At 48.0% G+C, this 27,749-nt stretch overlaps 1 protein-coding gene and 1 long non-coding RNA gene across 4 annotated transcripts in view; one reads left to right on the top strand and one right to left on the bottom strand.

The window, feature by feature from the left end:
- The window catches only part of ZFHX3 (zinc finger homeobox 3), a 235,493-nt gene that overhangs the window by 130,547 nt on the left and 77,197 nt on the right, over positions 1–27,749 (bottom strand). For all 3 annotated transcript variants that reach the window (XR_006197321.1, XR_006197322.1, XM_042920007.1), the window contains exons 2-3: positions 24,168–26,926; positions 18,745–19,241 (exon numbers count right to left, since the gene is read on the bottom strand). Coding sequence is in view for 1 of the 3 variants with exons in the window: in XM_042920007.1 (XP_042775941.1) it covers positions 18,745–19,241; positions 24,168–26,880 (3,210 nt within the window). In the remaining 2 variants the exon portion in view is untranslated. The remainder of the gene's footprint in view (positions 1–18,744; positions 19,242–24,167; positions 26,927–27,749) is intronic.
- Positions 209–26,103, top strand: LOC122208688. Its single transcript, XR_006197324.1, has 3 exons — positions 209–363; positions 11,061–11,167; positions 25,963–26,103. It is a non-coding gene; the product is annotated as an uncharacterized LOC122208688 (long non-coding RNA).

Below are 27,749 nucleotides of genomic sequence, written 5' to 3'. Positions count from 1 at the left end.
AAAAAAACAGCCCTCAAAAGAGGTGGGGCAGGGAGGAAAACATCCAGAACTTGAGTAGCCAAGGAGATGAACTTGAAATGTACAAATAAGGGAAGAGGAGCCATGCACGGTTTAAAAAAACAAAAGTTTCAGCTGAAGAAAAATTGTGGAATATTCTAAATTAATGGGTAACAAAGGATTGCCATGGAAACAGTTTTGCATACTTGACTGAAGGTGTTTGCTACTGTGAATGGAGACTGGGATGGTACCCGCCACAAGCAGGGACACAGACGTAAACACTGAAGGAAGACTCCTAAGGCAATGTTAAGTCATCCGAGTCTCCAACACTGTGGTTTTCAGCATAAATGAACTCACTTAGGCCAGGTGGGTATGGCTAGTTTTGCAGCGCTAGTTAAAGCTTCACTCAGGTTCAGAGGCTGCTCCCCCTTTACGATATTCTGTGGTATTGCCAAGGTGACCAAACATAAACAGACACAAAAACAGAACACCAAGAGACACCGAAGCCAAATGTACTCTAGGCTAACTTGAACATAGCCTTCACTTTTCCACCTTTGCCCTCCATGTTGTGCATTTGGATTATAATTTCTTTTGGGGGGGGGCAGTGAATATACATTAGCTTTTATCAGAAATATATACTTATTTCTGAAATATAAGAGAAAAAAAAAGTTCTCTGAGTGTGCTGTGTACTCTGAACCAATTTCCAAGCTTAAATTCTTACTTGCATCTAATTTTGGTCACACAAGGGGAATATGGGTGTGCTGCTGGCTTGCAGGGAAGTCCTATTAAAAAAAATTGGGGCCCTTGGCTGGCTCAGTTGGTTGAGCATCTGACTCTTGATTTTGGCTCAGGTCATGATCCCAGGGTCATGAGATTGAGCCCCACATCAGGCTCCACACTGAGTGTGGAGCCTGGTTAAGATATTCATTCTCTCTCTTTCTCTCTCTCTCTCTTTCTCTGCCCCTTCCCCCACTTGCACATTCTCTCTCTCTCTCTAAAATAAAAAATAAGATAAAATAAGATCAGATAAAATAAAAAAATTTTTAAATCAAACAGTAAAGTCCCCCAGATTAGGCAGGGCAATTATTATAAAATTATGTCAGTAAAAGTAACTTCACTGCTCAGTCTTCTCACAACTGAAGATCTTGTAAGTACTTCTCAGAGAAGGGATCAGAGAACTGTAGCAGAAATAAAGCTGGACAGGGGTTACTTTCTAGTTTTCCCAAGTACCTCACTAGACTACTTCTGGCTCCACTACTTAGGAGAAGAGACAGAAGTATTCCCTAAAAACAAGGACAAGGACCACAAAGGCCTGTGAACATACTTGGGGCTTGAAGACAACTCCGTGATCTCTCTAAGCCCCCCATTCTTGAGATCAGACCATGAATGACTGGCCAAGATTAATTACTGGCCCAAGTCATTTCCCTACACACTGGTCACTCTTCTCTCAAAGGTAATTCTTTCTTCCTCCTCCAAACCAAAAAACAAAAACAAAAAAAAGACACACACTAGCCTTGCTGTCCTCTAAATCCAAAGTGTGTCAAGTTCAAAGTTAATGAAAGACAAATAATAAAGTAACTTCAATTATGTGGTCTGCATAAGAGTGGAAAACCTGATGCCGAAAAATAGTATTCATAAAGACTAACACATTGTTTTGCACCATACACTGACTACACTGTAGACACACATCGCATGTATTATCTCATTTAACTCACTCAACAGTCCTATCAGGCATGTTGTTTTACTAGCTCATTTTACAGTGAAGGGCGCACAGGGAATAAGCTTTGTGTCCAAAGGCACACAGCTGTGAAAGATAGGCTGGAATGCACACCCAGGCAGCCTGACACCAGAGTGACTTTCTCTCTTTAAAACTCCCAAGCACTGGGGATACCTGGGTGGCTCAGTTGGTGAAGCATCTGACTCTTGATTTTGGCTCAGGTCATGAGATCAAGCCCCGCACTGGGGCTTAAAATATTCTTTCTTTTTTTCTTTCTTTCTCTCTTTCTGCTTTTCTTTTCTTTTCTTTCATTCTTTCATTCTCTCTCTCTCTCTCTCTCTCTCTCTCTCTCTCATTTTCTCTCTCTCTCTTTCTGCCCCCCTTCCCAGCTCGTGAGCGGTCTCTAAAATAAGCTCAAAAAATTGCCTGGGTTTTCCTTCACACATTCGGGCATCTTATCTTGAACCTTTCTAATGCTTGTCATCTGGTGGGCATCTCAAATTTCTGGAATGACCAAGAGCCTCCTGGACTCCCCCCGCCCCACCCCACCCTACCACCCCTGCTCTTCTTGCCCTGGTCTGAGGGCTCTCAATTGGGCATGCTCCTGCCTCCAATGAAATGCATGCCCTTGTCTGGAAAAAAAAAAAAAAAAATGGAAATAACTCACCTGAGCCTGGTCTTCAGAGACACGACAAAACATCAATGTTATTCTTTCCAGAGCATGGGAAGGCAAAGAGGAAGAGGGTGGGGTGGAGAAGAGAACTCCTGATGAACACAAAGCTTCTACATGGTCAAGTTCACAGCAAAAGAAGACCTAACCATTTTAGTATGTTACCCCCATACTGTATTAGGAAGACTTTCAGTTACAGAGAAGAGTTGGAAAAAATCATTTAGTAGACCTCTATATATCCACCACCCAGATGCTAAAACTAATATTCTGCTGTATATCTATCCATTCTTTTATCCATCTATCAATGCAGCTTACCTTTTTATGGTATTTCAAAGTAAACTACAGACATCAGTACATATCACAGCCCTAAATACTTCAACATATTTAGCATTAACTATAGTTCAGTATTTGTTTATGGGGTATTTTTTTTAGTATTTCTACTATTTCAACAGATCATTTGAGCAGAACGCCTTCCTAGCAGCACGCGAAAAGGTCCCAATTCCTGTGAGTTATTAGTCTGAAATGTTTAGCCCATAGCTGACTTTCTTTGAGAAGGTACCGTAACCAGAAGTGCAAGAAAGGAAACTCTGGTTACTCCAATCAGTTTAGTAACATGGTCTCAGGCTTGATACGGAGAAAAGAATCTACCTTTATCCTCTGTCCATCTATGAAAGCTCTCCCTCTTCAAATCTTACCCAAGTCCAGCGTCCCTCTCTTTCAGGAGGTCATTTCTGAGCGAACCAAGTGGATGGGATTTCTCCCTCCCCCTACCTCCCTCCACACTTGGATAACTCTCGTGTGTACATTTCACTGCTCCTGCTGAATGATCAACTCCTGTTTGTATCTTACCCAGCAATGTTTTCTAAATTGCGGGTGGTGATCCATGGGTGCAATGGTGTTAAGCCTAGGGCTGCACACTAGAAGCCCACAGTGAATGACATCAGAACCTCCATGGGCTGGGATGGGCCAGGCCTGCACGTGTGTTTTTAAAGCTCCCTGGGTTGAGAGTCACTGCCTCAGTGGATCTCGAAATCAATGCAGTGAGTAGAACCTTTATGTAAATGAAACAACAGAACAAAATAGGAAGTATCCATATGCAGCACATGTAAGAAGGATAAAATTGAACTCTAAAAATTTGTTTCAATAATATAGACAAAATCTCTCTCTGTGTATAGTGAGCTGAGTCATCAATGTAAAATGTCTCTCTTTTGGAATCACAGTCAGCCAAGTTTACAAAGCTTAGGACCACAGCCCCGAAGAAGGTGATACACAGTCCTGCTCACAGAAGGTGGTCAAAAGTGTGTGGCTTCAACACGGAGCGGGTGGGAGGAGAGAAGCGAGAAGGGGACTGGAGTTCCTCTCTTACTGGGAATATATTCTGCCACCAGGCTCGTGGTTCTCTTGGGGACAACCAGATCTGGGACTAATTAGCATCATTTAGACACGGACATTTGCCCAGGGAGAGGGGGAGTAAACAGAGCAGAGGAGATTCTAAAGAAACCAGAGTAGGCTTTTCAGGGCTGAACCTAGTCTTTACATTTCTATGTTCAAGATGCCATCTTTGGGTATTAACTCTTCCACTGACACTTACATTCTATCCAACATCTTCAAGACACTGGGAAACACACAAAGTTGGATGGGAATAAATGGATCCTGATGTTGAGAGTCTTATAACTGATTCGAGGAGAAAGACTACTACAAAAATGGACCATAATATGAAGTAGAAGGGGCAAAGCACCATTAATTTTTCTACCAGGACATGAATCTCTAGGACTGTTGAGTAGAAAGAGCTGTGATTTCGGACTGGCAGAATTCTGGGATCCTGGGCCAAAGCCAGCTGCACGTGGGAATTTTCAAAATACCTGGACGTGAGCCGCACCAGAACTGTTTCTCAGTGGGTCAATACAGGAGTGTAACTGCACAGAGCTACATGACACGGCTATGGACAGCTTTGAAACACCCTCAGTTCACTCCAACATATGCTTTTGGACTCTCAACTGTAATAGCCAAGTGTTCAGACAGGGCTGTTTTACCGCATCCTGGAGTCAGGGAGAAACCACGGGCACATTCTGTTAGTACTTCTGTCACTCCAGTGAACGTTTATTGGGCTGGTGTCAGACACTGTTCTAAACACTAAGGATACAGCCATTAAGAAGACAACCAAGGTCCTTGATCTTCTGGGAGACAAATATATCAACAAGCAAGAAAAGTAGGTAGTAACTGTCAATGCAGACAAGTAAACTCGGATAAAGTGAAGACATGGTGACTTGAAAGTAGGTGGGCAGGGAAAGCCTCTCAGAGAACCAGACATTTAAAGAGAGCTGGTCAGGAAAGCACATTCTGGGCAGTGCAACAGCAGGTGCAAAGGCCCGGTGGCAGGCACAAGCATGGCATACTGCATGTAGAGAAAGGAGGCCAGTGTGGCTCAACTGTAGTGGGCAGAGGGAAGGGTGGTACAAGACAAAGCTGGCACAGTGCATGGAGTGCACATCGCAAAGGAGTTTGTAAGCCAGAGCAATGAGTTTGGCTTTTATTTTATGCGGGATGGAGGGCCGCTGTCGGGTCAGAGCAGAGGAGTGCTATGATCTGGTTTTCCTCTTCATAAAATCACTATGTGTACAGTGAGTTACAAGGGGCAAAAGTAGAAGCAGCGAGGGAACTGACACAGTGAGAAGCAATGGGGTGGGCGGTGTCTGAAGGCAGAGTCAGTAGGACTTACTGATGGTCTGGCTACTGGGGAGTGAAAGAAAGAGTGGTCCACAAACAATTTCTGGCTTATTGGCCTGAGTTAATGGTAGACTGGCAGGGGCCCTTGCCAAAATGGGGGAGCCTAGAGGAGAAAGGTGTTGGGGGTCACAGTCATCAAGACTTCTCTCTAGACCATGCTTAGTCTGAGGAGTCGATTATCAGACATTCGAATGGAAATATCTTGTAAGGAGGTAGATAAAGGGAGAGCTCAGGGCTTGAGATCTAAATTCAAGTGTCACCAGAAGGTGACAGTTTAAAAGCAATGGATTAAACAAGGCACTCAGGAGGAGTCACATGTAGGAAAAAGGAGGGCACCTGGGCCAAGCCCTGGAAACCAGTATTTACATTCACTAAGAGAAAAGAAACCAGCAAGGAGGCCAAGAAGGGCCAGAGAAGGGCCTAGACGAACCATGAGCCTGGTGTCACACAAGCAAGGGGGAGGAGGAGGAAGAGAAAGCGTGGCAGAGGCTGCTGAACTGTCACATGGGGTTCAAACAGGGCCAATGGATGTGGCAACATGGGAGCCACTGGTGATGCGTCACAGCAGTGGTGAAATATGTCACTTCCAGATCCAGCAACTAGGAAGGGACACTGAATCCACTCATGGAGCAGGCATGATTGAGGGCAAGCGGTTGTTAGCAAAGAGACTCAGTCAACATGGCCTTGGGCAGGTACCACCACCCCCACAGGGAACCAGTCCACTTCTGTTAGCACAGAGTGCCGGCTTGAGCTCCACGGCCACTGGCGACACCCCACAGCCTCCCCCAGGCCCCCTGTGTCCTTCCAACCTGTCTGTCCCTTTCCTAATGCTGTAGGGAGTGGGTATGAAAACACCATCTCCCTCCTGCTTCCTGACACCCCTCCCTCCACTCCCAAGAACGCTTGATGTGTCCCACAACACAGGAGTTGTTCAATTTTGCTGACAAAATCATGGTTGCTCTACACTCTTATCAAAACTGCACCTTTCAAACACTCCTTTGCTACTTTTATTGCCAAAGAACTCGATTTCCGGCAGGCAAGGCAGTGAAGGAAATCTGCACCCTCTCCTGGGGTCTACCTGTCGAGATCCCCATGATGGTAGAGGCAGCTCATGTGCAGAAGAGCCTTCAAAATCTGTTGGGGAAACGGACTACCTACCACATGACACAGAGACCAGCCTGGTACCAAATGGTGTGACATGCTCTCAGGGCAGAGATACCACCTGTGGCTGCAGTAGCAGGAGAGAGCTTTCTGGAAAAGCAGGGCCGTGTCACTAACGCGTAAAGGCGGGGCAGGAAAGATACCAGTCCTTAAAGTCCAACAAATAACAAGACATCTTGCAATAGGCCAGGAGCCCATCTCGGCAATGCGGGGCGTGTACATCCACGTTACAAAGAAATGAGCACTTGCAATGACATCTGTTGGCTTAATTAGCTGTGTAATTAGTCTCCCCTCAGCGGAGCTGGGCTTTGTCACTGCTGAGACTTCTCCAGGTGAGATTTTATTCCAAATGCCACACTTCGAGAGGAATAAAGAACAGGCCAGGCAAAGAAGAAAAGCATGTGACGTGTTTGTGGGAAGCAGTGGGAAGGCAGAAGGAGCATCTGGGGAGCTTTTGGGGTCCTTTGGGTGCCAGAACGTCAGCGTGGAAAAGTCTGAATTTTGGATAAACTCAAAGCACCAAAGGCCCAGAGGTGCAAATTACCACGGCAGGATAATGGAGATGCACAGAGCGGGGCACGGACACATTACTGGACAAAGTTCAGACTTCTTATCCCTGGACAAACTGTTTGGTCTTCCTATACTGGCGGCTGTGGCCATCGCTACTAATGGGAACCCAGTTTGGGCAAAAATAATAATAACAACACCAACACCAACAATGGCCAGATCCTAATCTGAGAATCAGAAAGTGAACAAACACACAAGCAGATGCCTGCAGCTAATCACCCCTCACGGCACTTCCTAAACCACAGGTGGCTACAGTCAAACTCACTGACTAAAATCTAGGACACTGAGGAAATGGCAGTCCTCAGGACCCAAGCCTCCTGACTTGGCTGAATGGAGGAGCCTAGGAATGTTCCCCCAGTTCCTTCTATCTTTAATCATTTTCAAAAACAAGAAATGTGGTAGTAGAAGGTAATACAGAAACATGAAGGCACAGCAGAGGTGAGAAGACGACACTGACCTTGGAGTTGGGGTGGGGGGTGCTCCAGAGCCGAGGGTGAGCGTTTGGGGTGGCCCTTTATATCCCCCACACATATGCACATAGTGCCCTAAATGTAGGAAAAACACGTGATGATGCTCAGAGAACCTTCCTGGCCCATGAGTCAATGGTTCATAAAGAGACTGAGACATGAAGCATTCAGCTCACATGAGCCCTAGTTTAAAAATTCTTTTTTTAATGTTTACTTATTTTTGAGAAAGAGAGACAGAAACAAAGTGAGCCAGGGAGGGTCAGAAAGAAAGGGAGACACAGACTCCAAAGCAGGCTCCAGGCTCTGAGGTGTCAGCACAGAGCCCGACACGGGGCTCGAACTCACAGACTGTGAGATCATGACCTGAGCCAAAATCGGCTGCTTAACCGACTGAGCCACCCAGGCACCCCACATGAGCCCTAGTTTAAATCAGCAATAGGAGTTCTAAAGCTCGACAGGATCATTCCAGTAGGACAGTCTCTGCTGGAAATAAAATCAGAGCCTTTCCTAGATCTTCAGGAGCACCAACAACTCATCTGCAGGACCTCTGTAGTGACATGAGCTCCCTCCACAGGCTTCAGAAGGGCTGAAGGGAACCAGGGGACAAACACAAAACCCCGACATTATCGTTCCCACTGTCCCAAAGACCCCTGTGGTGCATGTGCATAAAAGTCAAAGACGAACTAAGGGAAACCTCCATGTGTGCATCACGGCCACACCACCAACTACCAGCCTGGTGATGCCCGGGCTCCTCCAACAGTGAAGGGCAACAGAATCCTGTTAGAAAAGCCCTGAGGTCATTCGAGACTCCATCCTCCTCAGGTGTCAAAGAAGACAGACAGCACCAGGCTGTGGTGGGTTATGACATCTTTCCAGCTTTGGGGCTGGAAGAAGATATAAAGGAAAGAGAATACCTTGGAAAAAAGTTCCAGCCCCACAAAGATAGAACTTGTCTGCCCCAACTTTTTGGAAGAATAATCTTCTAATTCAGAACCACACCCGCTATCTGCTCATCTCTCTGGACCACGTGAAGATTCTGAAGCAGGCAGCATGGACCACAAACAGAAGCCATCCCAGAGCACAGACACCGGGGGTGAACCACACTCCGGGCAGTGCTGCTCACAGAGGGTGCCCCACACAAAATGGGTTTTCACAAAACATGCTAAAGATTCATTAACCTGAATCTACACAAAATCCTACCAGAGCTCAGCACTAAACTGGCGTTCAATAAATGCTGACACAGAGGGAGAAATTCTCTTCCCATTTGTTTGTGCACTCTGGACAGGGGAATGCTGTCCTAAGTGCTGACATCTGAACCAGCAAGAGGAAAGCCCCTGAAAATGACAGGTCCAGGGACGCCTCCCATCCCAGAAGCCCCGGTGCCTGTGCCCAGTCTTCCGCCTCCTTCCGAGGGGCAGGGAAACAAAGACTACCTGGTCAGCTCAGGAGTGGTCACAAGACCCAACAATCCTCAAGGAGGAGCCTGTCACCGGAGAGGGCAAGACTCAACAGGCACAGCGAGTGGATGGGAAAGTCCTTCCGCAAGTTCAACGCACAGACTGTCCTGGCAAACGAGACGAGGAATAAAACTATTGACCTAAGAGACCAGATATGCTTTGGAGGCCCTCATTCTGGGTCTGAGAACCTGCCCCGCTAATTAACAGGCGGCAAACCAAACACTATCAGTAGATAAACATTTCTAACCTTCTAACTAGTTTGCCTTTTATAGGATGAGGACGTGGGCCCTAGAGAAAGTTCCCTGATTATTCTTGATGATTAGTCCAAGTTCAAATCTACTTGAGAAAATTCCTATTAGCATCCTATCCAAGGTAAGCACTTGGGGTCTTCTGTGTACAACAGCCCACGCTCAAGGGCCGTGAATTTCTATCACCTCCATATAAAGATCAAGTGCAGAGGGAGGCCAGACCAGCGTGAGCAATGACACTTGAAGCATCTGGCATAGCTGTGGGAGGCTTAGCCGGGCACTCTGACGTCTGTCTGGCCACGTGACATGAAAGCACTCCAGCAAAAGGAAATAATGAAAAAATTGTTGAAAAGCAAATTTTAACAAACAGCTCTGGAGAAAATTTCAGATTTCATTATAGGAAAAGCACTTTATTTAATGTAGAAAATGTGAAAATCTGATATGACAGTTTTCTATAAATAACAAAAATTGGAAATCATCATTAGAGGCATTTGTAATTTTCCTCTTTTGTTGGGAATGGCTTAAAAAAAAAAGAGGTTTACCAACAAGGAAGCCACTTCTCTCTCTCTCTTTATGCTCTGGTTGAGCCTGTTGGCAGAACACCCTAAGAGAATTTTTTTCTCCATCCAGAGGTAGGGTTGCCAGATAAAAGACAGGATGCCCAGTTAAATGTGAAGTCCAGGGGAGCCTGGGTGGCTCAGTCAGTTAAGCATCCAGCTTCAGCTCATGTCATGATCTCCTGGTTCATGAGTTCGAGCCCCACATCAGGCTCCACACTGACAGTGTGGGACCAGCTTGGGATTCATTCATATTCATTCATTCATTCATTCATTCATTCATTTCCCTCCCCCCCAAAATAAACATATAAAAAATGTGAATTTCAAGTAAGTATATGCAATTATATTTTATGGGACATACTTATGCTAAAACATTACTTGCTATTTGAAATTTACATGTAACTGGCGATTCCACATTTTTATTTGCTAAATCTGGTGACTTTATGTGGAGGCTTCCATTGGGGTTGCTTCAGTGCTCCCCAGGGTCACCATCCTAATGTCCCCCTGGTTGCAATAACCTCCACCACTTCTGTGAGCAACACATTCTCTGTCCAACGTTTTTACCTTTCACTCTATATACTGGTTACTTTTTAAAAAAAAACAGCTGGAAACCTAATTTAACTAAATATTAAAGTATGAAATGACTCAAGCGTTTTTCAGATTAACAGTCTTTCCCACCCTACACTCACATGACATCTGTAGTTTCAAGTTATGTAGAGAACAGAATAAAGACCACGGTTCAGGCATATTATGTAATTACTTAAAAACTCTTGCCTGCTCCTGACAGCGTTCCTGACAATGCTTAATTGTTCCTTTACGATTTCCCTTTCAAAACAAAACAAACCACACCAAAACAAAACCAGAAACACCTGTTGGGACTAACCGTATTCAAATTTGCCCTTTTAGACCAGGTCTGCAGCAAGTTGAAGGGACTAGAAATGGGGTTCGCACCTTTGTCCCATTCTACGGCGCTGAGTTCCTGCCAGACTGGGCTTACCTATAGAACAATCGTACCGCATGGAATTGTGCTGGAATGTGGAGGCAATGGAATCTTTGCGGCAAAATCCTCCTCAGGGTTACAGAGCACCCCTAGGACACCAGATGGCATTCGCAGAAAGCATTCCCCAAGTGTGACTTCTTCCTCTAAGTGGCTGCAGGGGGCTGATGGTTTGAGATTTTCCTCTCATAAGATCTAGGGCTTTTGTCTTGAGGACTGAGGGCGGGTGGAGGCTTTCAAATATTTTGACAAAGTGGTAGTTACTAGATTATCTGAAATTAGGCCTCCCTGCCCCTCCGGCTGAGCCAGCAAACCAGCACACCTTACACCTTTGGAATCCAAAAGGAGACTTATCACCACCAGTAGAGAACAGTTTATACTAGAAACATGTGGACAGAGCCACACTGTCTCCTCGTTATCTGAATAAGAACTTCAGAAAGGGGAACTTCTAGAAGTTTCAGTATTTGTTCTCTGTCTTTTTTTTTTTTTTTAAAGACAACTGGTGAGACCCAGTCTCCATTAAGGAACAAAAAGAAACTCAGCTCCTCTCCCAAACCCTCGTCTCTCCTGGAGGCTCCTTCAACCTAGTGAATTTGACAAAGGTAATTAAACCAAGGAATTTCACACTGGGGAAAATTCGGGACAGAGACAGGAAAAGGTCTGAGGAAGAAACTTCATCCACAGGACTTTCCATGCCTTGAAAAGAGAACTGTCTCTCTCTGTTCCCTCTTCTCCTTCCACAATGCTTTCGACAAACACTACTCTGTGAATATGTTCCGACTGTAAGATTTAGAGAAATAGGGACGATAAAAATGGCCTTTCACATCAGCTAGGACAGGACGGTGATTGAAAAAACTGTTGGACGATCAACTGTCCACTTTGAAAGAAAATACAGTCCTAAATCACAATACAGAAAAACAGAGTCCCCCAATGCCCCACACACAAAATACTTTCCTTACAGATTAAAAACTTAAATGGAAGGAAAAAGTATTGAAGAAAATATTGGTTAAGTAGTGCCAACCCGTTTGGGTTTGAACACTCACTCCAGCAACACTCACTAACTTTGACCCTTGTAACCTCCCTCTGGCTTGCTTTCCCCGCTTGAAAACAGGCTAATCCATAGACGATTAAATCAATTAATGTATGGAAAGCTAGTATGACAGTACCCGACTTGTAATAAACGTTGTGTAGGTGTTATTACTTTTATACTTTCATAATATGTGAAAGAGAAAGTCTCCCTGGGAAAAGAGAAAAGCTAGAAACGTAAAGAAAAAGATGCACAGACTGGACATCATGCAAATGAAAATTTCCTACATGTTAAAATGCAAAGAGACTCAGTCAACATGGCCTTGGGCAGGTACCACCACCCCCACAGGGAACCAGTCCACTTCTGTTAGCACAGAGTGCCGGCTTGAGCTCCACGGCCACCGGCGACACCCCACATCTGTACCATAAACCAAGATACAGAGGGACAAAGGACCAGGAGAAACTACTACAACATCCACAGCACAATCAGGACGTCAGTCCTGATAAACCAGGAGCTCTTGCCGATCAATCAGGAAAAGGAACGAACCAAGACAATCAAAGGGCAAAGGCTGTGAACAGGAAATCTGCCAAAGAAATACAAACGGCCAATAAACACATGAAAGAATGTTCGCCCTCTGTAATAATTAGAGAGACCCAGGCTGCAACAACTTTGCCAATCTGAGGAAAACAGAATATCATGGCGGTCACTGCAGGGGCATCTGAGCATTACCTAACAGGGAGGGGTTAAAACTGTCACCTTCTGTCCGAAGAGGCAGGAAAAGGTATCTGTTGGCATTAATCGCATCCTGGAATCCAGCAATCCCACTTCCTGGGACAGCACAAGCATAGAGACATAGATGCACACGCCTATTCCCTACCTCACTGTCTCTAATACCGAACCATGGCAGACAACCTGTCTGTACATCAGTAAGACTCTAATAAATAAACATTAAAAAAATTTTTAATTATTAAAAAACACTTAAAGACATTAGAAGATAATATACAGGTACAATACTGTACACACGCCCATTCCAATTTTGTAGAATGCTTGTTATACACAAAAGGAAGGAAATAAAAATACACTGTTGCACAGGAGGATTAGGTTGATAGTTATTTTCACTTGTACTTTCCTGAATTTTTCAAATTTTCCACAGTGAACATAGATTACTCATATTAATTATTTTACCATAAAAATAAGGAATCTACATTTTATCAGTAGCTTACACTGAGACAAACTTGGAATGCTAGTCTAGTAAGAAATAATTCAGAATAATATTCTAAAAGGGTCTTATCAGCTTTTTACCATGCACAAAAAAAGATTTAAAAAGGGAAAAATAAAGACAAAACAAAAATATTAATATCATTTAAAAAAAAGAAAGTGCTACAGTGAGTGTTATGGTTGTTCAATGGTAGCATGGACTTTTTAAAACTAGCCACATCTAATAAGATCTCAGTTTTGTTAAGGCAAAAGGCAAAAGAGAACACTGACCTCACCTTATTGACCTGAGGGTGTGTATAATACTATAACCACAGGGATCCAGGCAAAGTTTGTGCATAAAGCCAGCCAATCAGCTGAATGAATGTTTTGAACGAAATAACACTCATGGGGGTGGGGGGGTGGATTCAGATCAAGGTGGGTGGGACAGTTCTGACCGGAAGGGAGGGCAAGGAACCTGTGCAGAGAGATGTCTACCATTCACAACGCACACACTGGCAATATACTTGCCATGTATGTTCCTCCATCATACACTGCCCACAATTACTACGGCAGTGAAGGATTAACTATGTCATCGCATAAACACTCCCTCCTAAAAAGATGTGGCCTTTCAATCTTCCTAGAGTCTCCTTTAAGTTACTCGTGGTCACAAATTTCACCAGAGCCAACCCGGGCTCTGCAGGAATGACCACGGGGCCCACATGTAGTCTCCCAGCCCTGCTCCAGGAGGCCCACATCTGTGAGCCCAACAGTCAAGTGAGGGAAATGAACTTCAAATGCCCTGCTGCTCTAGGAGACAGAGGGCATGGAGAACTAAATGGGCTAAAATTTACCCTAACATCTGGCTTTTCACACCTTCTGAATCAACCACAGGAAACAAAAACATTCCCCTCCTTTCATTTTTGCATGAAGGCACCAAGGTATGGAAAGAAGAAGGCAAAAGAATGCCCTTAACAAAAAAAAAAAAGTCAACCTAATGAGAAAACAAGGTTTGAGGACACTAGTTCCAGAGTGACGATGTAAAGCAGATGACACTAGACCAAGTGCTTCAGACATGATAGCCGCACCAGGGAGGAGAGGACAGGGAGGGAGGCAGGGTTCACCAGAGGATCCACACTATCTGCTTTCCAAGCAAGACAAAGGCTACCAGTCTTTGAAGCATGAAGCATGCAGCTGTCTTCCTAAGACAGTCTGTCCCCCAAGTGTACCCATAAAGGAGCACGAAGAATGCAGACTGAAGAGGAAATCTTTGTCAGATTTGTTCTACGTCTTCTGATTTGTCCGACCACCCTGTGATGAATTTATGGCCTTGCTGGGAGACAGCCCCAGTGAGTTTATGAGTCTGGGGAAGAACTGAGAAGGTGGATTCTCAGAGTCTGACAGAGGGTTTCCTACTTCCTCCCACCACAAAGAATCCCAATAGGGTGGCAAGTGTTAAAGTCCACTATGTGGAGAATGTGGGTGTGTGTTTTCAGTCAACTGGTGCCATCCTTTACCTCTACTTTAAGCCAAGTAGAGCTGGTGTTTCACCGTCTGCCCCGTTGGCCCAAGGTAGCTCACATGGGGCCCAGACCCAACTCCATGGGAGATGACCTCCTCCTCTGTGTATAATTTAAGGTTAATATGAAACCATCAGGCTTGGTCTAATCAAAGGCACCTCAGCTGGGAACTCTGAGTAATAGAGTTACTATTGGGGGGGGGGGGGGAGGTGGCAGGAGGGGGCGGTTCTTAATCCATCTGCTAAAGTTGATGGATTTCCAGTCCAATGACTCTCAGGTGAAGAAAAATATCAAAAGAAAAAGCAGATCCTAACAGCTGACAAGTGTACACTGATCTCTATCTGTCCTCTCTGCACTCTCCTCCCTCAAGCAGAAGATGCCACAAATTTTAGGGAGCTCACTATGGATGCCACATAGCAGGGAAGTCCAGGTAAACACGTAAGGGCCCACACTAGCTGTGAACGCACACACGGTGGACTCAGGACCTATGCTAGCTTGGGGAGGAGCAGAGGGCAGGCATCTGTCAGTACCTGCCACTCCCTGTTTAAGGTATAAGCAAAGGCACCCTGCATCTCTACAGCTCTACAGGTGGAAGGGGTGGGGGAGTGGCCAGGTCCCCAAAGACAAGAGTGATCCATTTATGAGGGAAAGCAGAAAGGGGCGGAATTCAAGTTCTGGAGCTCAAGCCCCGATGAGAGACAAGTACCTTTCCCACCCACAACACGCTTCCATTCTGGCTCAGATGAATCGCTACAGACAGAAACCAAGGACCCAGCCTCTAGGCTGGACTGGGGCTGCTGGCCCTTCCCACCGGGTGGATCAACCACAGTGCCCCATCACGGCAGGTGTGAGCATATGGGCAGAGGACCTCTAGGGGCTAGACCAGAGCCCACAACTCTTTAAGACACACACAAAAAACCACTGAAGGAATTCAGTCCTAAGTGTTTCACTAAGTGACCTGGAGGCCCAGAGAAAGGGAAGAGCCTTATCTGATGCCCGGGGCTCTCTAGCTCACCCCCCACCCAAAACTCCCCTCCACTCCTAGGAGGTAAGGAGGAAGAATTCACCGAACGTTAATCTCCATTGAAAAACTGCTCTCACACAATCACAACTGGACAATCCCATGCAAGCAAGGGTGATAATATCAGCAGGGTTTTTTGTTTGTTTCTGCCCTTCTCTAGGTAGGTGGGGTTGGGGTAGTGGATTAAGAAACCCTCTCTCAGTCCAGATTGGAAATCCTCTCACGCTTTCAGACAGCTCAGTGTTAATACAGCAACGTATGTCCCAGCACTTATGACACCAAGAGAAGGGACCCTGGACCAGTGTGAGGTCAAACGACAAACCAGAAAGCTACGCCTCTGCTTGCATCTCCTGAGATGGCTGTTCTAGCTCCTCCAACATGAAAAAGGAAGAGGAGGGAATAAAGACCTCAGTTGAAAGAGAGGGTTGAGAGACCCATTAGGAAGTCCAGTACACCATGGCTGCTCGAGCAGGTGCAGCACAAAGCAAGTTGGGACTTTTCCTGACCAAATGATGTCTAATTTGCCAAGGCACGGGGATGGGGCAGGGTGGGGGCCAGGACAGGTTGGGGGGCAGGGTGGGAAGTGAGGATGGGGTGAGTAAAGAGGGCTGTGTGTGAGAAGCCTGGTGCCCTCCCCAGGTCAGCAGCATCTGGAGCTGTTTCTCTAGCGGACAGTAAAGAACTCGATTACATCCAGTTAACTGTGCTCTAAACTGATTATGCATGTGCTGGGCTAATGGATTACATTAGCAAGAGGAAAAATCACATGCAATCAATCTCCATTTACTACAGGCCACACCAGGGCCTAGAGAAAAACTGACTCTCAACCACCTCCAGGCCCCACCCCAAATCTATGGACTCGTGACACCCTACGACAGTGAGCCCCCTCAGCGGCAAAGCAAGTCTGTCTTAATCACACCGCAGGACAGAAAGGCTTGGCGCACGCGTTGAAGCCCATCTCCGTGTCACTCAGGGGTGGGTGAGAGAGCTCCCCGCCCCCACAGCAGAGCCACAGCAAGCAGAGGGACATTCATTACCCAAGGACTAATGAGACCAGACTCATGACCTACGGCTCCTGACACACAGAACTCTGCTCTGAATGTGGGGAACGTTCACCCCCGGGGTTGTGTCAGCCAAGTGCACTGTTTGGAGACTTCTTTAGACACTGGTTCCCCAGTTCTATCCCACACCCCAACATCTGTGGCCCACCTGCACTGCCTTTTTTGACGAGGAGTCTTCTCCATCTTTTAAATTCAAAAGAGAGACAGAGAGAAAGAAAATAAGGCCAAGGAGGATGAGTGTCCACAGTTCAGCAAAACACAAACGGAAACACACAAATGGCTCCCTTACATCCATCCAGGAAACTACCTCAACCTGACTTGCTAAGTGTGATGCGTGAAGGTGTCCTGGGGACCAAAAAAAGGTATAATCTCAGAGAATCCTCCGGGCTCCAGGCCCCTCAGAAGCAAAGTCAAGGGTGTGATATACTCTTACTGGAGAATGTAGTGTGGAAAGTTCATCACCACCATGTAGGTTTTATAATGAATCTAAAGGGCCTTTCCCCCCTCAGATGGAAGAGGACAGTTGCTTGCCAACTCTAAACAGCCTTCGTCAAAGTGGTAGACAGTCTTCCATGACCATGGGGAGTGCTCCAAACTAATTTTTCTCAGTCGGGTCCTTTGGAAATAGTTTTCCTATGGGTTTCCCGTCAGGTTTTCTTGACCACAATCAGCACCGCGCTACGGCCACGCGAGACCTCTAACTTAAAGTGACTGCCAGGAGCCTCTTCTGTTAATGGTGACACAAAACTAAGCCATCCAGTGAGGTTCTTGCTGACTTATAACACAAGGGGGTCAGCTGCTTGGCGTCCAGACCTTCCCCACTGCACCACGCCAGCCCGTCTGTGCCGGAGTCGGCAGGCGATTCTAGAACCCTCTATTTCTACTGCCTCACTTCTGCTTTCTCTTCCTTTCCCTAAAATGGTTTCTCACCCACTCTACCCAGGACTCTTGCCAAGCTGAAAACAAGCAATTGTAAAATGAATTACAGTTATCAATCTCGACAGAGACGGACATGGGGAAAGGACCTGAGGTCTTCCTTATTTGAAGTCTCCCTTTAAAATCGCCAGGAGTAGAAAGGGGATTAAAACTAGCTCAGGGTCAAAAGAAGTGCTCCCTGGCCCCGAAGAAGACGTGGGAAATGGCATGAAAGGAAAGAGGGGAGGCTGATAATAAAAGGGAGGAAAATGCAAAGAGAGAGTGAGGGTGTGGAAGGTATGTGGGAGGAGGCTGGGCAGATTTATGGCGATTTGTACCTGATTGTTCATACTAAAGCCATTATGGGATGATTAGAGAAAAAGGTGAGGCTTTAAGTCCAGTGAAAATCAATAGAAACGTCTGGAGCAATTCTGCCTCGCAAGTGAAAGGACTATTTACAGTATCTGAGCACCTCCTCCTCACCGTTACCGTTACAGTCTATGGATTGAGAGAAAGACTGGAGGGGGTGGGAGGAAGGAAGGGGAGGGAGGGAGGGAGGGAGAAAGGAAGGAAGGAAGGGAAGAAGAGAGGGAGGGAGGAAGGAAAGAAAGGAGGGAGTGAAGGAGAGGAGGGGCCAGGAGGGGAGAGGAGGGGAAGGGAGGGGAGGGGAGACAGAGGGAGAGGAAGAGGATGGAAGAAGCCCAGGGGGGAAAAGGGGAAATGCAAACATGAGATAGAGAAAGGAGCACAGAACAAAGAACAGAGGAGCCCCCTTAACTGATCCCAATTTTCCCAATAGTACGTGCCACCTTCTAGTCAACTATGCACTGTATTTATCACCCACCTCCCTGCAAAAGAATGGAAGCGCCATGAGGGCAGGAATTTTTTTTGTCTGTTTTGTGCATGGAGGTGGGCATGTGTCCAGAACAGCACCTGCTATACAGCAGGTGCTCAATACGTACCTAATGAATGGATGAATGAACGAATGGATGAAGGAATGAACCAAGGCACAAACGAACTAAGTCCTCCAGAGGCATTTAGGAGAGAAGAGATTAAGGGGCACGGGGTGGGGACGAGATGGAAAGGGAGAACATGAAGCATGTATGAGAAAGGGACAACACAGGAGCACGAGGGTACACAAAAGCCACAACTAACAACTCAAGGGGGAAAAAGCCAACTGTAAAGACACTGTCGATGGGGAAGTATCGGGCTGCTGTCAACGGAACCCGCCCTCCGAAACGGGCGCCTCTCAAAAACAACCTTCAGGTGGCAGAAGCTGCCACCGCACTGCAGCTTCACCAGGAAGCGGATGCCAACACCCCTTCCAACACCAGGTTACCATCCAGCCACCAGCCCCGCCGCGACACAGCCCGTCCCCTGTCCCCAGCACCCAGCACCCAGGGATCCGAGGCATGCCTTCCAGAAGCAGCCCGGGGCTCACCTTGTACAGCTTCAGGCTGGCCTCGTGTCTGGAGTTGACCGTGTGCAGCCGCAGCTTCTCCAGGCTGTTGGTGTAGTAGTCACACGCGTTGCACTTGAGGTGGACAGGGTTGCCGATGGCCACACACTTGAGCCGCCACTCATTGGCTTTGCCACCCTCCTTGATGTGGGCCACCAGCTGGTACTTCTGCACATGCTTGTCGGTCTTACAGTGCAGCTGGAAGTTGGCCTTGAGCTGGGTGTTGTAGCGGCAGAGTTTGCACTGGTACGAGTCCCCCATCACGGCCTTCCACTCGTCCTCTGGGAGGCTGCGCTCCACGTTCATGTGCAGCCCCAGCATGTCCAGGTTGTCCGTGGTGAACTTGTTGCACACGGCACACTGGAAGAGCTTCAGAGATGGGTCGTTGGTCTGGATGAAGCTCTCGCCCAGGTTCATCAGCTCCTCCGACACCAGTTGCCCGCCCCCGAGGCGCATGTCTAGGGGGATCTCACCGCCCACTGTGGGGAAGGAGAGGGGAAGAGAATCAGCGGCCGGGCTCACAGATGCAGCTGAGGCACCCCCCAGCCTCCCTGACCCTCAGCCTAGGTTCCAGGAGAAAAAAGATCCCATTTCAAGTGTTGCAAGGTGCTACGACCTGGAAACACCACCCTCCTCCCCAAAAAATCAACTTTATGCGTCTTTATGTGTTCAGATCTTTTCCTGTGGACTTTCTGAAATTTGTAAAAGGTTTCATGTTTTTTGCCCCACTTTGGAAAAGAATACCTAGAAGCACAGTCTCTTGAATATTTCAGTTCGGCCCCTCACTCTAATCCAAGAAAAGATGGGAATAAGCATCATTCACTAGACATAACAGAATCTGAAACTCCAGACCCCTCAAAGTTGGAAATGAGTTACAGCTGTAATCTAAGATATGAAGCCTTCAAGGTAAATGAGAATCGGGCCCAGAATTTATCTAAAGCAGCACTGCTCAGCAGGACTTTCTACAATGATGGAAACATGTTGTACCTGCACGGTCTGGTGTGCTAGTCACTAACCACGTGTGGCTGGTGAACACTTGAAATACGGCAAAGTTGCAGCCAAGCGACTGAATTTTTTATTGTATTTCTTTTTAATTCATTTAATTTAGATAGCCACATGTGGCTAGTGGCTCCCGCAGTGGAGAGCGCAGCTCTAAATCTGAGATTTAGGGGACGGTCTCCCTATTCCTCATCACGCCCCGCGGGTCAATAGTCTACCTGCCTGTCAACGGTGCCAGCTCCTCCAACATGTCCCCAAGAATATAATCACTCCCCTTTTCTGAGCCCCCACGGTGCATGAAATGTTAGGTCTGCTATGGGCCATGTCACATTCTCCTTTGTCATCAACCATATGGAGAGCCACGTGCTGCCCGGTGTCCCCATCAGGGTACAGCCTCTTTAAGGCAGGGGTCCAGGCTTCTCCTGGCTGAACCTCTAGAGACCGCCCAGCCCCCTACACAGATGCTGTGCAGGACAAGGCTAAAGGGGAACCAGAATGTTACAGGCTCAGGAAGTGGATCCAGATGGGCAGTGAAACGCAAAGGTCAGCTCAGAGTCCCCCCAAAAGGGTCTGAGAAAGCTCTTCTCTGCCCTTCTCGCCCTGGTTGTTTTTCAGCTCTACAGTGCCCTGCACAAACTGGGGATGGGCTCTCACTCACCAGTGGTAAATTAATACTGCAAGCTCTTACTTATACCACAAAATAAGCTTGGAAACAGCAGCCTTCTCTGCATTACCTAGCAGCATAAAGTCCAGCAGAACGCTGAGCACTGGCTTCTATTTTTTGCCTCTCCCCCCAAACACACGCACACTTGAGCTATTATGTCTGCCCCTGCCCCTCCCCAACTGATACTCAGACTTGACCTTTTACATGTGGTTGGCCTGAGGTTTTGTTTTATTTTGTTTTGTTTTAATGACTGATTACAATCCAAGTTAGCGGCTAATCAAATAAAAGATTTTTTTTTAATGATTTTCTTATTTATGCTACATGAGGCACCTCTAGTGAGAAGATCAGTTACAAGGTTCTACCGAGCTGACTGGCTGCATATGAAGCCTGTGGACAATCTAGCAAGCCGCAGAAATCTTTTGCACGTGCATTCCAGAAGGCTCAGGAAGCTTTCTGCTTGTCTTCTCCCCTGCCATCTCCCCTGGTGAGAGGAGCCTTAACTAAGACATTCTTTTTAGGACGGGAGAGAAAAAGAGGAGGGGGGGGAAAAAAAGCCTAAAAGCTCCATCCCTTAATGGGGACAAAGGCCAGGTAGCATCCATGAAACATACGCTGTGTTCAGTAAAAGCAGAAATTGCCCAGAGGGTAAGACAAGGAGCAAACATATATTTGTTTCTGATGCCAACCACCTGAAGCATCAAATCTTCTCCACTTTTTAAATTTAACCTCAGCACATCAATATTGCTCTAAAGAGAAATTCAGCTGTCACTTGCTGGATGCCTGAGTAAAAATGAGAAATCCTCACACACACAGAGGAAGTAAGTCCCTATTCCCATTCCAAGCTCTTGAAATGCAAATCAAAGACACAGAGAAGCAGTGAAACGAAGGCGACAGGAAAGCCAAAACTCCCTCGGAGAACTCTACCTTGGAGGAATGAACACAGGGCTCAGAATCCTACAAATCTGTAGAGCTAGAAGGAACTAATTCAGCCTCCAGGAAGTGGCAGAACCTCACCCATTTCTCAGGAAGTTAGGGAGAGAGCCCCTATGAGTGAGAACTCAGCCGGTGTTTACTCTTGAAGCTACACCGGAGGTAACATCTCTGTGAGGGGGGGACCCCACCTCCCCACACGCACCCAAGTCTAATACTTAGAATTTACACCCTGGCACAAGAGCCCACCCATGAGCACATCGTCGGAGAGGCACGTGCATTAAAAGACACCTTCTAGACCCAAAGGCAGAAGCAGAGGACCTCGAAAACCTCATGCAGATGTCCTGTAGCTAGGCGGCTACCTGGAAAAGCAGATACCCCGCCAGCTGTTTCTCAGTGCTGTGCTAAACTTGATCATCAAAAGCGATGTCTGGAAGGATATTCAGATGGCTTCGAGTCTAATATCTTATCTACAAATGGCAGCAAAATCCAACCAGACCAGACCAAAGGGTGCCAGCCCTCTCCTTAAAGCCCTCCAGAAAGAAAGCCTTCCCAGAAGCAGCATCTGTTTGGTATCACAAGAAAGAAGGCTCTGTCAAAAGAAGTATGAGAATAATAACTTCGTAAGCAGAAATGTATTTCACAAAAACATTTTCCCCCTGCGGAGCCCAGGAATACCCAGTAACACCTACAGCCTGCTCACAAATGGCCTCAAGAAAGATCGGCAGAGTTGCATATAGGACTTAATGTTTTGGCTCTTTCACATCTGCATACACCCGCTTCTACCGAGGTCCTATGACTTACTCTACAGGACCTCTGGACACATGCTCTCATACCCACACCCACTCAGGCTTCCAGGATAAAGGATCTGGGACTCTAGCTCCATCTCAGCTGTTCTTGTGCACTAAGAGCACAGAAGGTTTCCAGAGACTTACCTTGGATGATAAGCAGTAACCCTGAAAATTCAACGACCTTTGCTTGGCTGACCTGGGAAAAGCCCTTAGAAGGAAAAGCTCTATTCTCTTTAAGAAATAAAGTATGGATCTGCTATACATGTCCAGAACACAGGGATTTATTCTACCATTTCTTTTCCATCTGCCATATGCCCATAATGCATGATGCCCCGCAGACTCACAGACACTTGCGTAAAAGCAAAATATTTTTCTACCACTTAATTCAAGTCTTAGTCAGAATTACTGGTTTTCAAGGTAATTAAAAAGATCTCACTTTGACCCAGTATGAACCTATCCATTTTCTGTGTCTTCATTCTACCTACATTATATTTGATTTACTCCAAGATCTGCCTCCCCAAGATTTTAAATCTCCAGATGAGAAAACCTCAATTCCCATAGGCTTTAAAAAAAAAAAAAAAAAGGCTTACAGTATGATGCCATCCCTTGGTGTGCAAACCCTATGGTTCACTCTGGGGACAAATAAAATAATTGATTTCTGTGCATCCATTATTAACCAGTTGGTAAAACATCTTCAAATCGTTTGGTAATAAAGGATCCACAGGTCAATATTCCAAAACAGAAAATAAGATTAAAGTAGTAAGAATTCGCAGGAAAAACAAATTAAATGCTATGAAATTATAACTCATCAGCAGCAATTAGCACTAAAACACCATACAAAGACGTGCCAACTGGGGAGGCTTGGCCCCTGGCATTAACTTAAACCATGTCAGATTAAAAGTAATCTGCTCACACTTTGTTGCTGAGAACAACTTATTCCTGTGTCAGTAAAGGAATACTGCTTAATCCAGGCCACCACCTTGGTCCCAAGAGGTTAGCCGGGTCAGGGGACAGAGACCAGGCAGTGCCTGTCTGAGGCACAGGTGGTGGGAGCAGCAACAGCCCCCATCATACTGGTCCTTGTAAAAGTGATTTGTACATCTCTCGCTATAGAGGCTCTACCCTAAAAATGATTGTGATTCTTTTGATGCAAAGACCGATGACTTTTGGCATCCAAATCCTATCCTCTTGATCCAATTCTAGGTCAATTAAGCCAGTTGGTAAGACTTGCTGTCCAGACACGGCCAACTCACCTTCTCCAACATGGGTTGTTTTTTCACGGCCGACAAAGGTTCCATTAACCATCATCTAATGGATATTAGAATTCAGCTTTCTTTGATGTACAATTTTAGAATGTATTCATTTTTTGTCTAGCACACCACTCTTTATGGTGCCCCGGGGCAATTTAATTCCCAACTATACTTATCAGCGACAACTCACGCAAAACAAAAAAGAAAAGAACGCGTGTCTTTCATGGAGATCCCCGTGAACACACCCGAGAACTCTGAGCACTTATCTGGATGGCTCCCTGCTCGGCACAGAACCCAGCATTCGGTTATCTGAATAAGGTACACTGTGATTTCGAGTCGCTCTTATGGAGAGGACTGTCCCTGTTTACAACTTGAACGGCAGTTTCCTGTAGATTACAGTAAATATCTAACGGAACCCAGAAGTTTCAGATAATTGGGGCGATTTTTCAAATTGAGAAAGAGATGAAGAAAGAGAAGATGGGAAGAGAGAGGGAAGTTGACTGGAAGCCAAAAACTAGAGGAAACCCTTCAACTTTAATCCCAGCCTGTGCAGCCGGAGTATTACCACGTGTGGGTGCTGAATACATACGGCCCCCCACAGGCACACAAGGGGTCCTTGAGAAAAACACCTGAAAGTCAGACACTCGAGGGTATACACCACCACTCTGGAGAAAATCAGCATCAGCCGAATCCACAGGACCTCAGTCTATTCTCGGTTCTCCCCAGTTAAACTCAAGTCACCAGAACAAACAAACACGGAGTCAGCCTCACCTAGAGCAGGCGTCATGGCGGCCATGGGCCCGGTGGGATCCAGCTGGAATCCACTCATCATGAACTGGGCGTCCGAGGCAGTGTTGTCCATTTTCAGGTTGGGCAGGTTCATGTTCTGGGCCAGGTAGTATTGGTAAAGCTCGGCCTCGGCGGGCGAGGGCAGGCTGCCGAGGCCCAGGTGGCGGTTGTGTTGAATCTGGGACATGTTCTGCTGCAGCAGCATCATGTTATGCATGTGCTTCTCGCTGGTCATGTGGATGCGCAGGTTCCTGGCCACGTTGGTCTCGTAATCGCACACCTCGCACCGCCAGGTGGGTTTGGTTTTTGGTTTGGTGGGCGAGGGGGCCCCGCAGGAGCTGCCGATGTTGGCCGCCGCCGCCGCGGCCGCCGCCGCCGCCGCCGCCGCCCCGGCCGAGTGGCTGAACACCTGCTCCCCTCCTCCGTTCTGCAGGTTCTGCATGTTGTTGAGATGCTTGTCGGACTGCATATGAATACTGAGGTTGCCTTTGGTAGTTGTGGAGTAGTTACACACCTCACAGCGGAAAGGCTTGTAACCACACGTGTAGCTCTCACCTCGTGCCAACCGAGGGTGGGGCTGCCCGCTTTTGCAGTAGACACAGGAGCCCCCCGGCTCCGGGTGCTTCTCCTTCATGTGAGCCTCCAGTGTCTGCTGGTACTTGTAGTGCCAGTTGCACTTGGGGCACTTAAGTGTCTTACATGAGTTACGAGAATGCATCATGGTCATGTGGCCGCCCAGCGAGCGGGAGGAGCCCAGGACCGTGTCGCATTTGGGGCACTCCACGCCGCTCCCCGAGGGGCATTCCCCAACCCCAAGCTCGCAGAGGGAGCCAGCGTGCTGGTGATGGGGGACAAAGCCCCCATCGTCGCCCTCTGTGCTTTCATTTGGTTCTGGTGCTGTGGCATTGTCTTTATTGGCACTTTCGTCAGCAAAGTCCAGCCTCCTGCCGCCCTCTGCCACATTGGCCCTGACGCCCTCACTGTTAAAGCTTAAACGATTCCTCCTGTTCGCACCATCAAAGACAACAAAGGAAGAAGCAGAATTAGAACTAGTAGAAGCTGTGCCCCTCGACAGGGTCTGGAGCACATTAGGCATTAAGGGGGAGTTAGAAATGCTTTGGTTTGAGAGAGCAAGGTCCTTTTTGCTGCTGCTACCTGCCACGGGCCCAGCCTCCTCGTGGGGCCTGTCCTCCAGTTCGTCGTCCAACTCGCTTGGAAAGAGTCCTTTGCAACCCTCGTCTTCCTCCTCCTCTTCTTCCTCCTCTTCTTCTTCCTCCTCCTCCTCTGCCTCTTCTTCCTCCTCTTCCTCCTCTGCCTCCTCCTCGGCTGGCTCTGCTTTCTCGGAGAAACAATCCGGATCGCCTACTTCTTGCTTCTCTCCTTCTGCTGCCCCAGAGTCCTTGCCCTCTGAGGATTTGGTAGGACTGGAGGCCAGAGGCCCCAGGGGGACTGAGGTAATGGGGGTCTTCAGGACCGAGCTGGTGAGCCCGCCAAGGTTCAAGAGGGTGCTGGGGGTCAAGATACCAGCCTGGGGCTGCTCGGGGCCGGCAGCAGAGCCGGCTGGGAGAGCCTCCTCCCCTTCCATCCGAATGCCACTAAATTTCCCGTAAAAACTGTGTCCGGGGCCTATGAGGTTAGCCGTAGAAACTAAAGGGTGTTGAAAGTTTTTGTTTTTTGGTTCCAAAAAACTCACAAGGGGTTCCTTGTCTTTGCCAATCCCTTGGATGATAGCGGAGATGTTCTTATTGCTAAGAATTTTCCGCTCGTCTTCACTCAGGGTCATTCGATGGTCGTGCACCGCGTGGGTCACAAACGAACGGACGTACCCGAAGGAGAGTTTGCACAGGAAGCACATCAGGATGGGCTTCCTCTTGCCGTAGAGCACAAAGCCATCGAATTTGGACAGGTCCACGTTGTTGGGAACATCTTTGGATACGCAGGAGCTTTTGGCGGAGCCGTCGCTGTTCAGGTAATCCTTGTTGCTTTTGTGTCGCACGTCAAACACGCGGAAGCTGTGCAGGACGGGGCTGAGCCCCGTCAGGGCTGAGGTATTCGGGAAAGCCTGGTCTGGGCCCTCAAACCATTTCCCGAAGGATGAGGCTATGTGGAAAGTGTTGATGATCTGTGGGTAGACTGGTGCAGCACAAGAAGGGTCCCCTTGTTTGCCCCCCGCCCCGGGGAGAGAGTTCAGGAAGAGCGAGGGGGGGGGCCCGCTGCCGCTGCCACAGGCGCCCCCGCTTTGGGTCAGCTGGCTCAGGCTCTCGACAATGTAGGCCGAGCCATCGGGCTGGTAGACTATCTCCCCAGCCAGGTTCTCCACATCACTCTCCTCGTCCCCCTCCTCACTGGTGTCGCTCCCGCTCTCCTCCCTCAGGGGCAGCGGGGGGCGCGCGCTGGGACAGTGGTGCTCCATGTAGGTCTGCAGGCTGGCGAAGGAGGCCGAGCACCCGTTGCAGCTGACCTCCTTGCCGGCGGGCTCGGCGGTGGGGCCGGCCGAGGCGGAGCTCTCCGCGAGGCGCTCATTGAAGGGGGCCCTCAGGCTGTCCAGGGGCCCGTGGTTCTCGCTTGTGGACTGCTCCATGCTACTGGGTTTGTCGGGGAGGTGGGTGCTGTTGAGTTCAGTCCATTGCTGGTGCTGAGGGATACCGCACCCATTGTCCTTCCCCGAGACGACGGGCGAGTCACAGCCTTCCATGGTAAGGCCTGCGTAGAGCTTTCATTGCACCCAGTACGGATCGGACCTGAAGAGCGGAGGCAAGGGGGGGAGAGGAGGGAGAGAGGGGGAAGAGAGAGAGAAAGGAAAGAGGTTAGGAGGGCCGAGGCTAGGTCCCGCACAGAGCACTCTAACAGGCTTCTGTCCACACCCACAACAGAGACCGCCAGGGCAGCAGGGACCCCGGCCATCTCCCCCACGTCGTCCAATGAACGCGCAGAGGGCAGGTGGGAGCCCGAGGCATGACGGCCAGGGTCCGTGGCATGAGTGGGGAGCATGGGGACGGGGAGGGGGGGGGGGGGCAGACAGGAGACTCCCTCCTTGTCTTCGGACTGTCGGCTCCTCTCCCCCTGGAGACCAGTTCGAATTTCTGTTCTTTGCGAGCACAGTGTGAGAGTCGGGGCTGGGCCTCGAGCCACAGCAGAGGAAGAGGGCCACATTATCTCGCCAGGCCCCACCAAGGACGCAGAATGGCGGCCCTACCGAATAGAGATGGCCAGCTCAAAGTCACTGCCGGCTGCCCACGCTGTCTGTGGGGCAAGGGGACCCAACAGGGAAGGATGGACGAGAGGAGAAAGGTTTTGCACCCCCAAAGAAAGGCTGGTAAACCTGCAAGAGGATACGCTAGCTGATTTAGAGGTGAAGCTGCTGCTGTTGCTCTTACTGGCGAAACGTCTAGTTTGAGAAGTTCAAAGGAAAGTGATGGAGGGCTGCAGGGCTCAGAGAGCGAGCCTGCAGGGCCTAGACACGCTCTGCAGGCCCTCGACAGGGCCTATGCCTGCTTTCATCCTCTGTGCGTCTGGGAAGCATCATCCCATTGTACAAACAGTAACACTGAGGAGCTAAATCTA

The sequence above is a fragment of the Panthera leo genome, chromosome E2 (genome assembly GCF_018350215.1).
Source record: "Panthera leo isolate Ple1 chromosome E2, P.leo_Ple1_pat1.1, whole genome shotgun sequence".
NCBI classification, from domain to species: domain Eukaryota; kingdom Metazoa; phylum Chordata; class Mammalia; order Carnivora; family Felidae; genus Panthera; species Panthera leo.
This window is presented reverse-complemented; position numbering and strand designations above follow the sequence as displayed.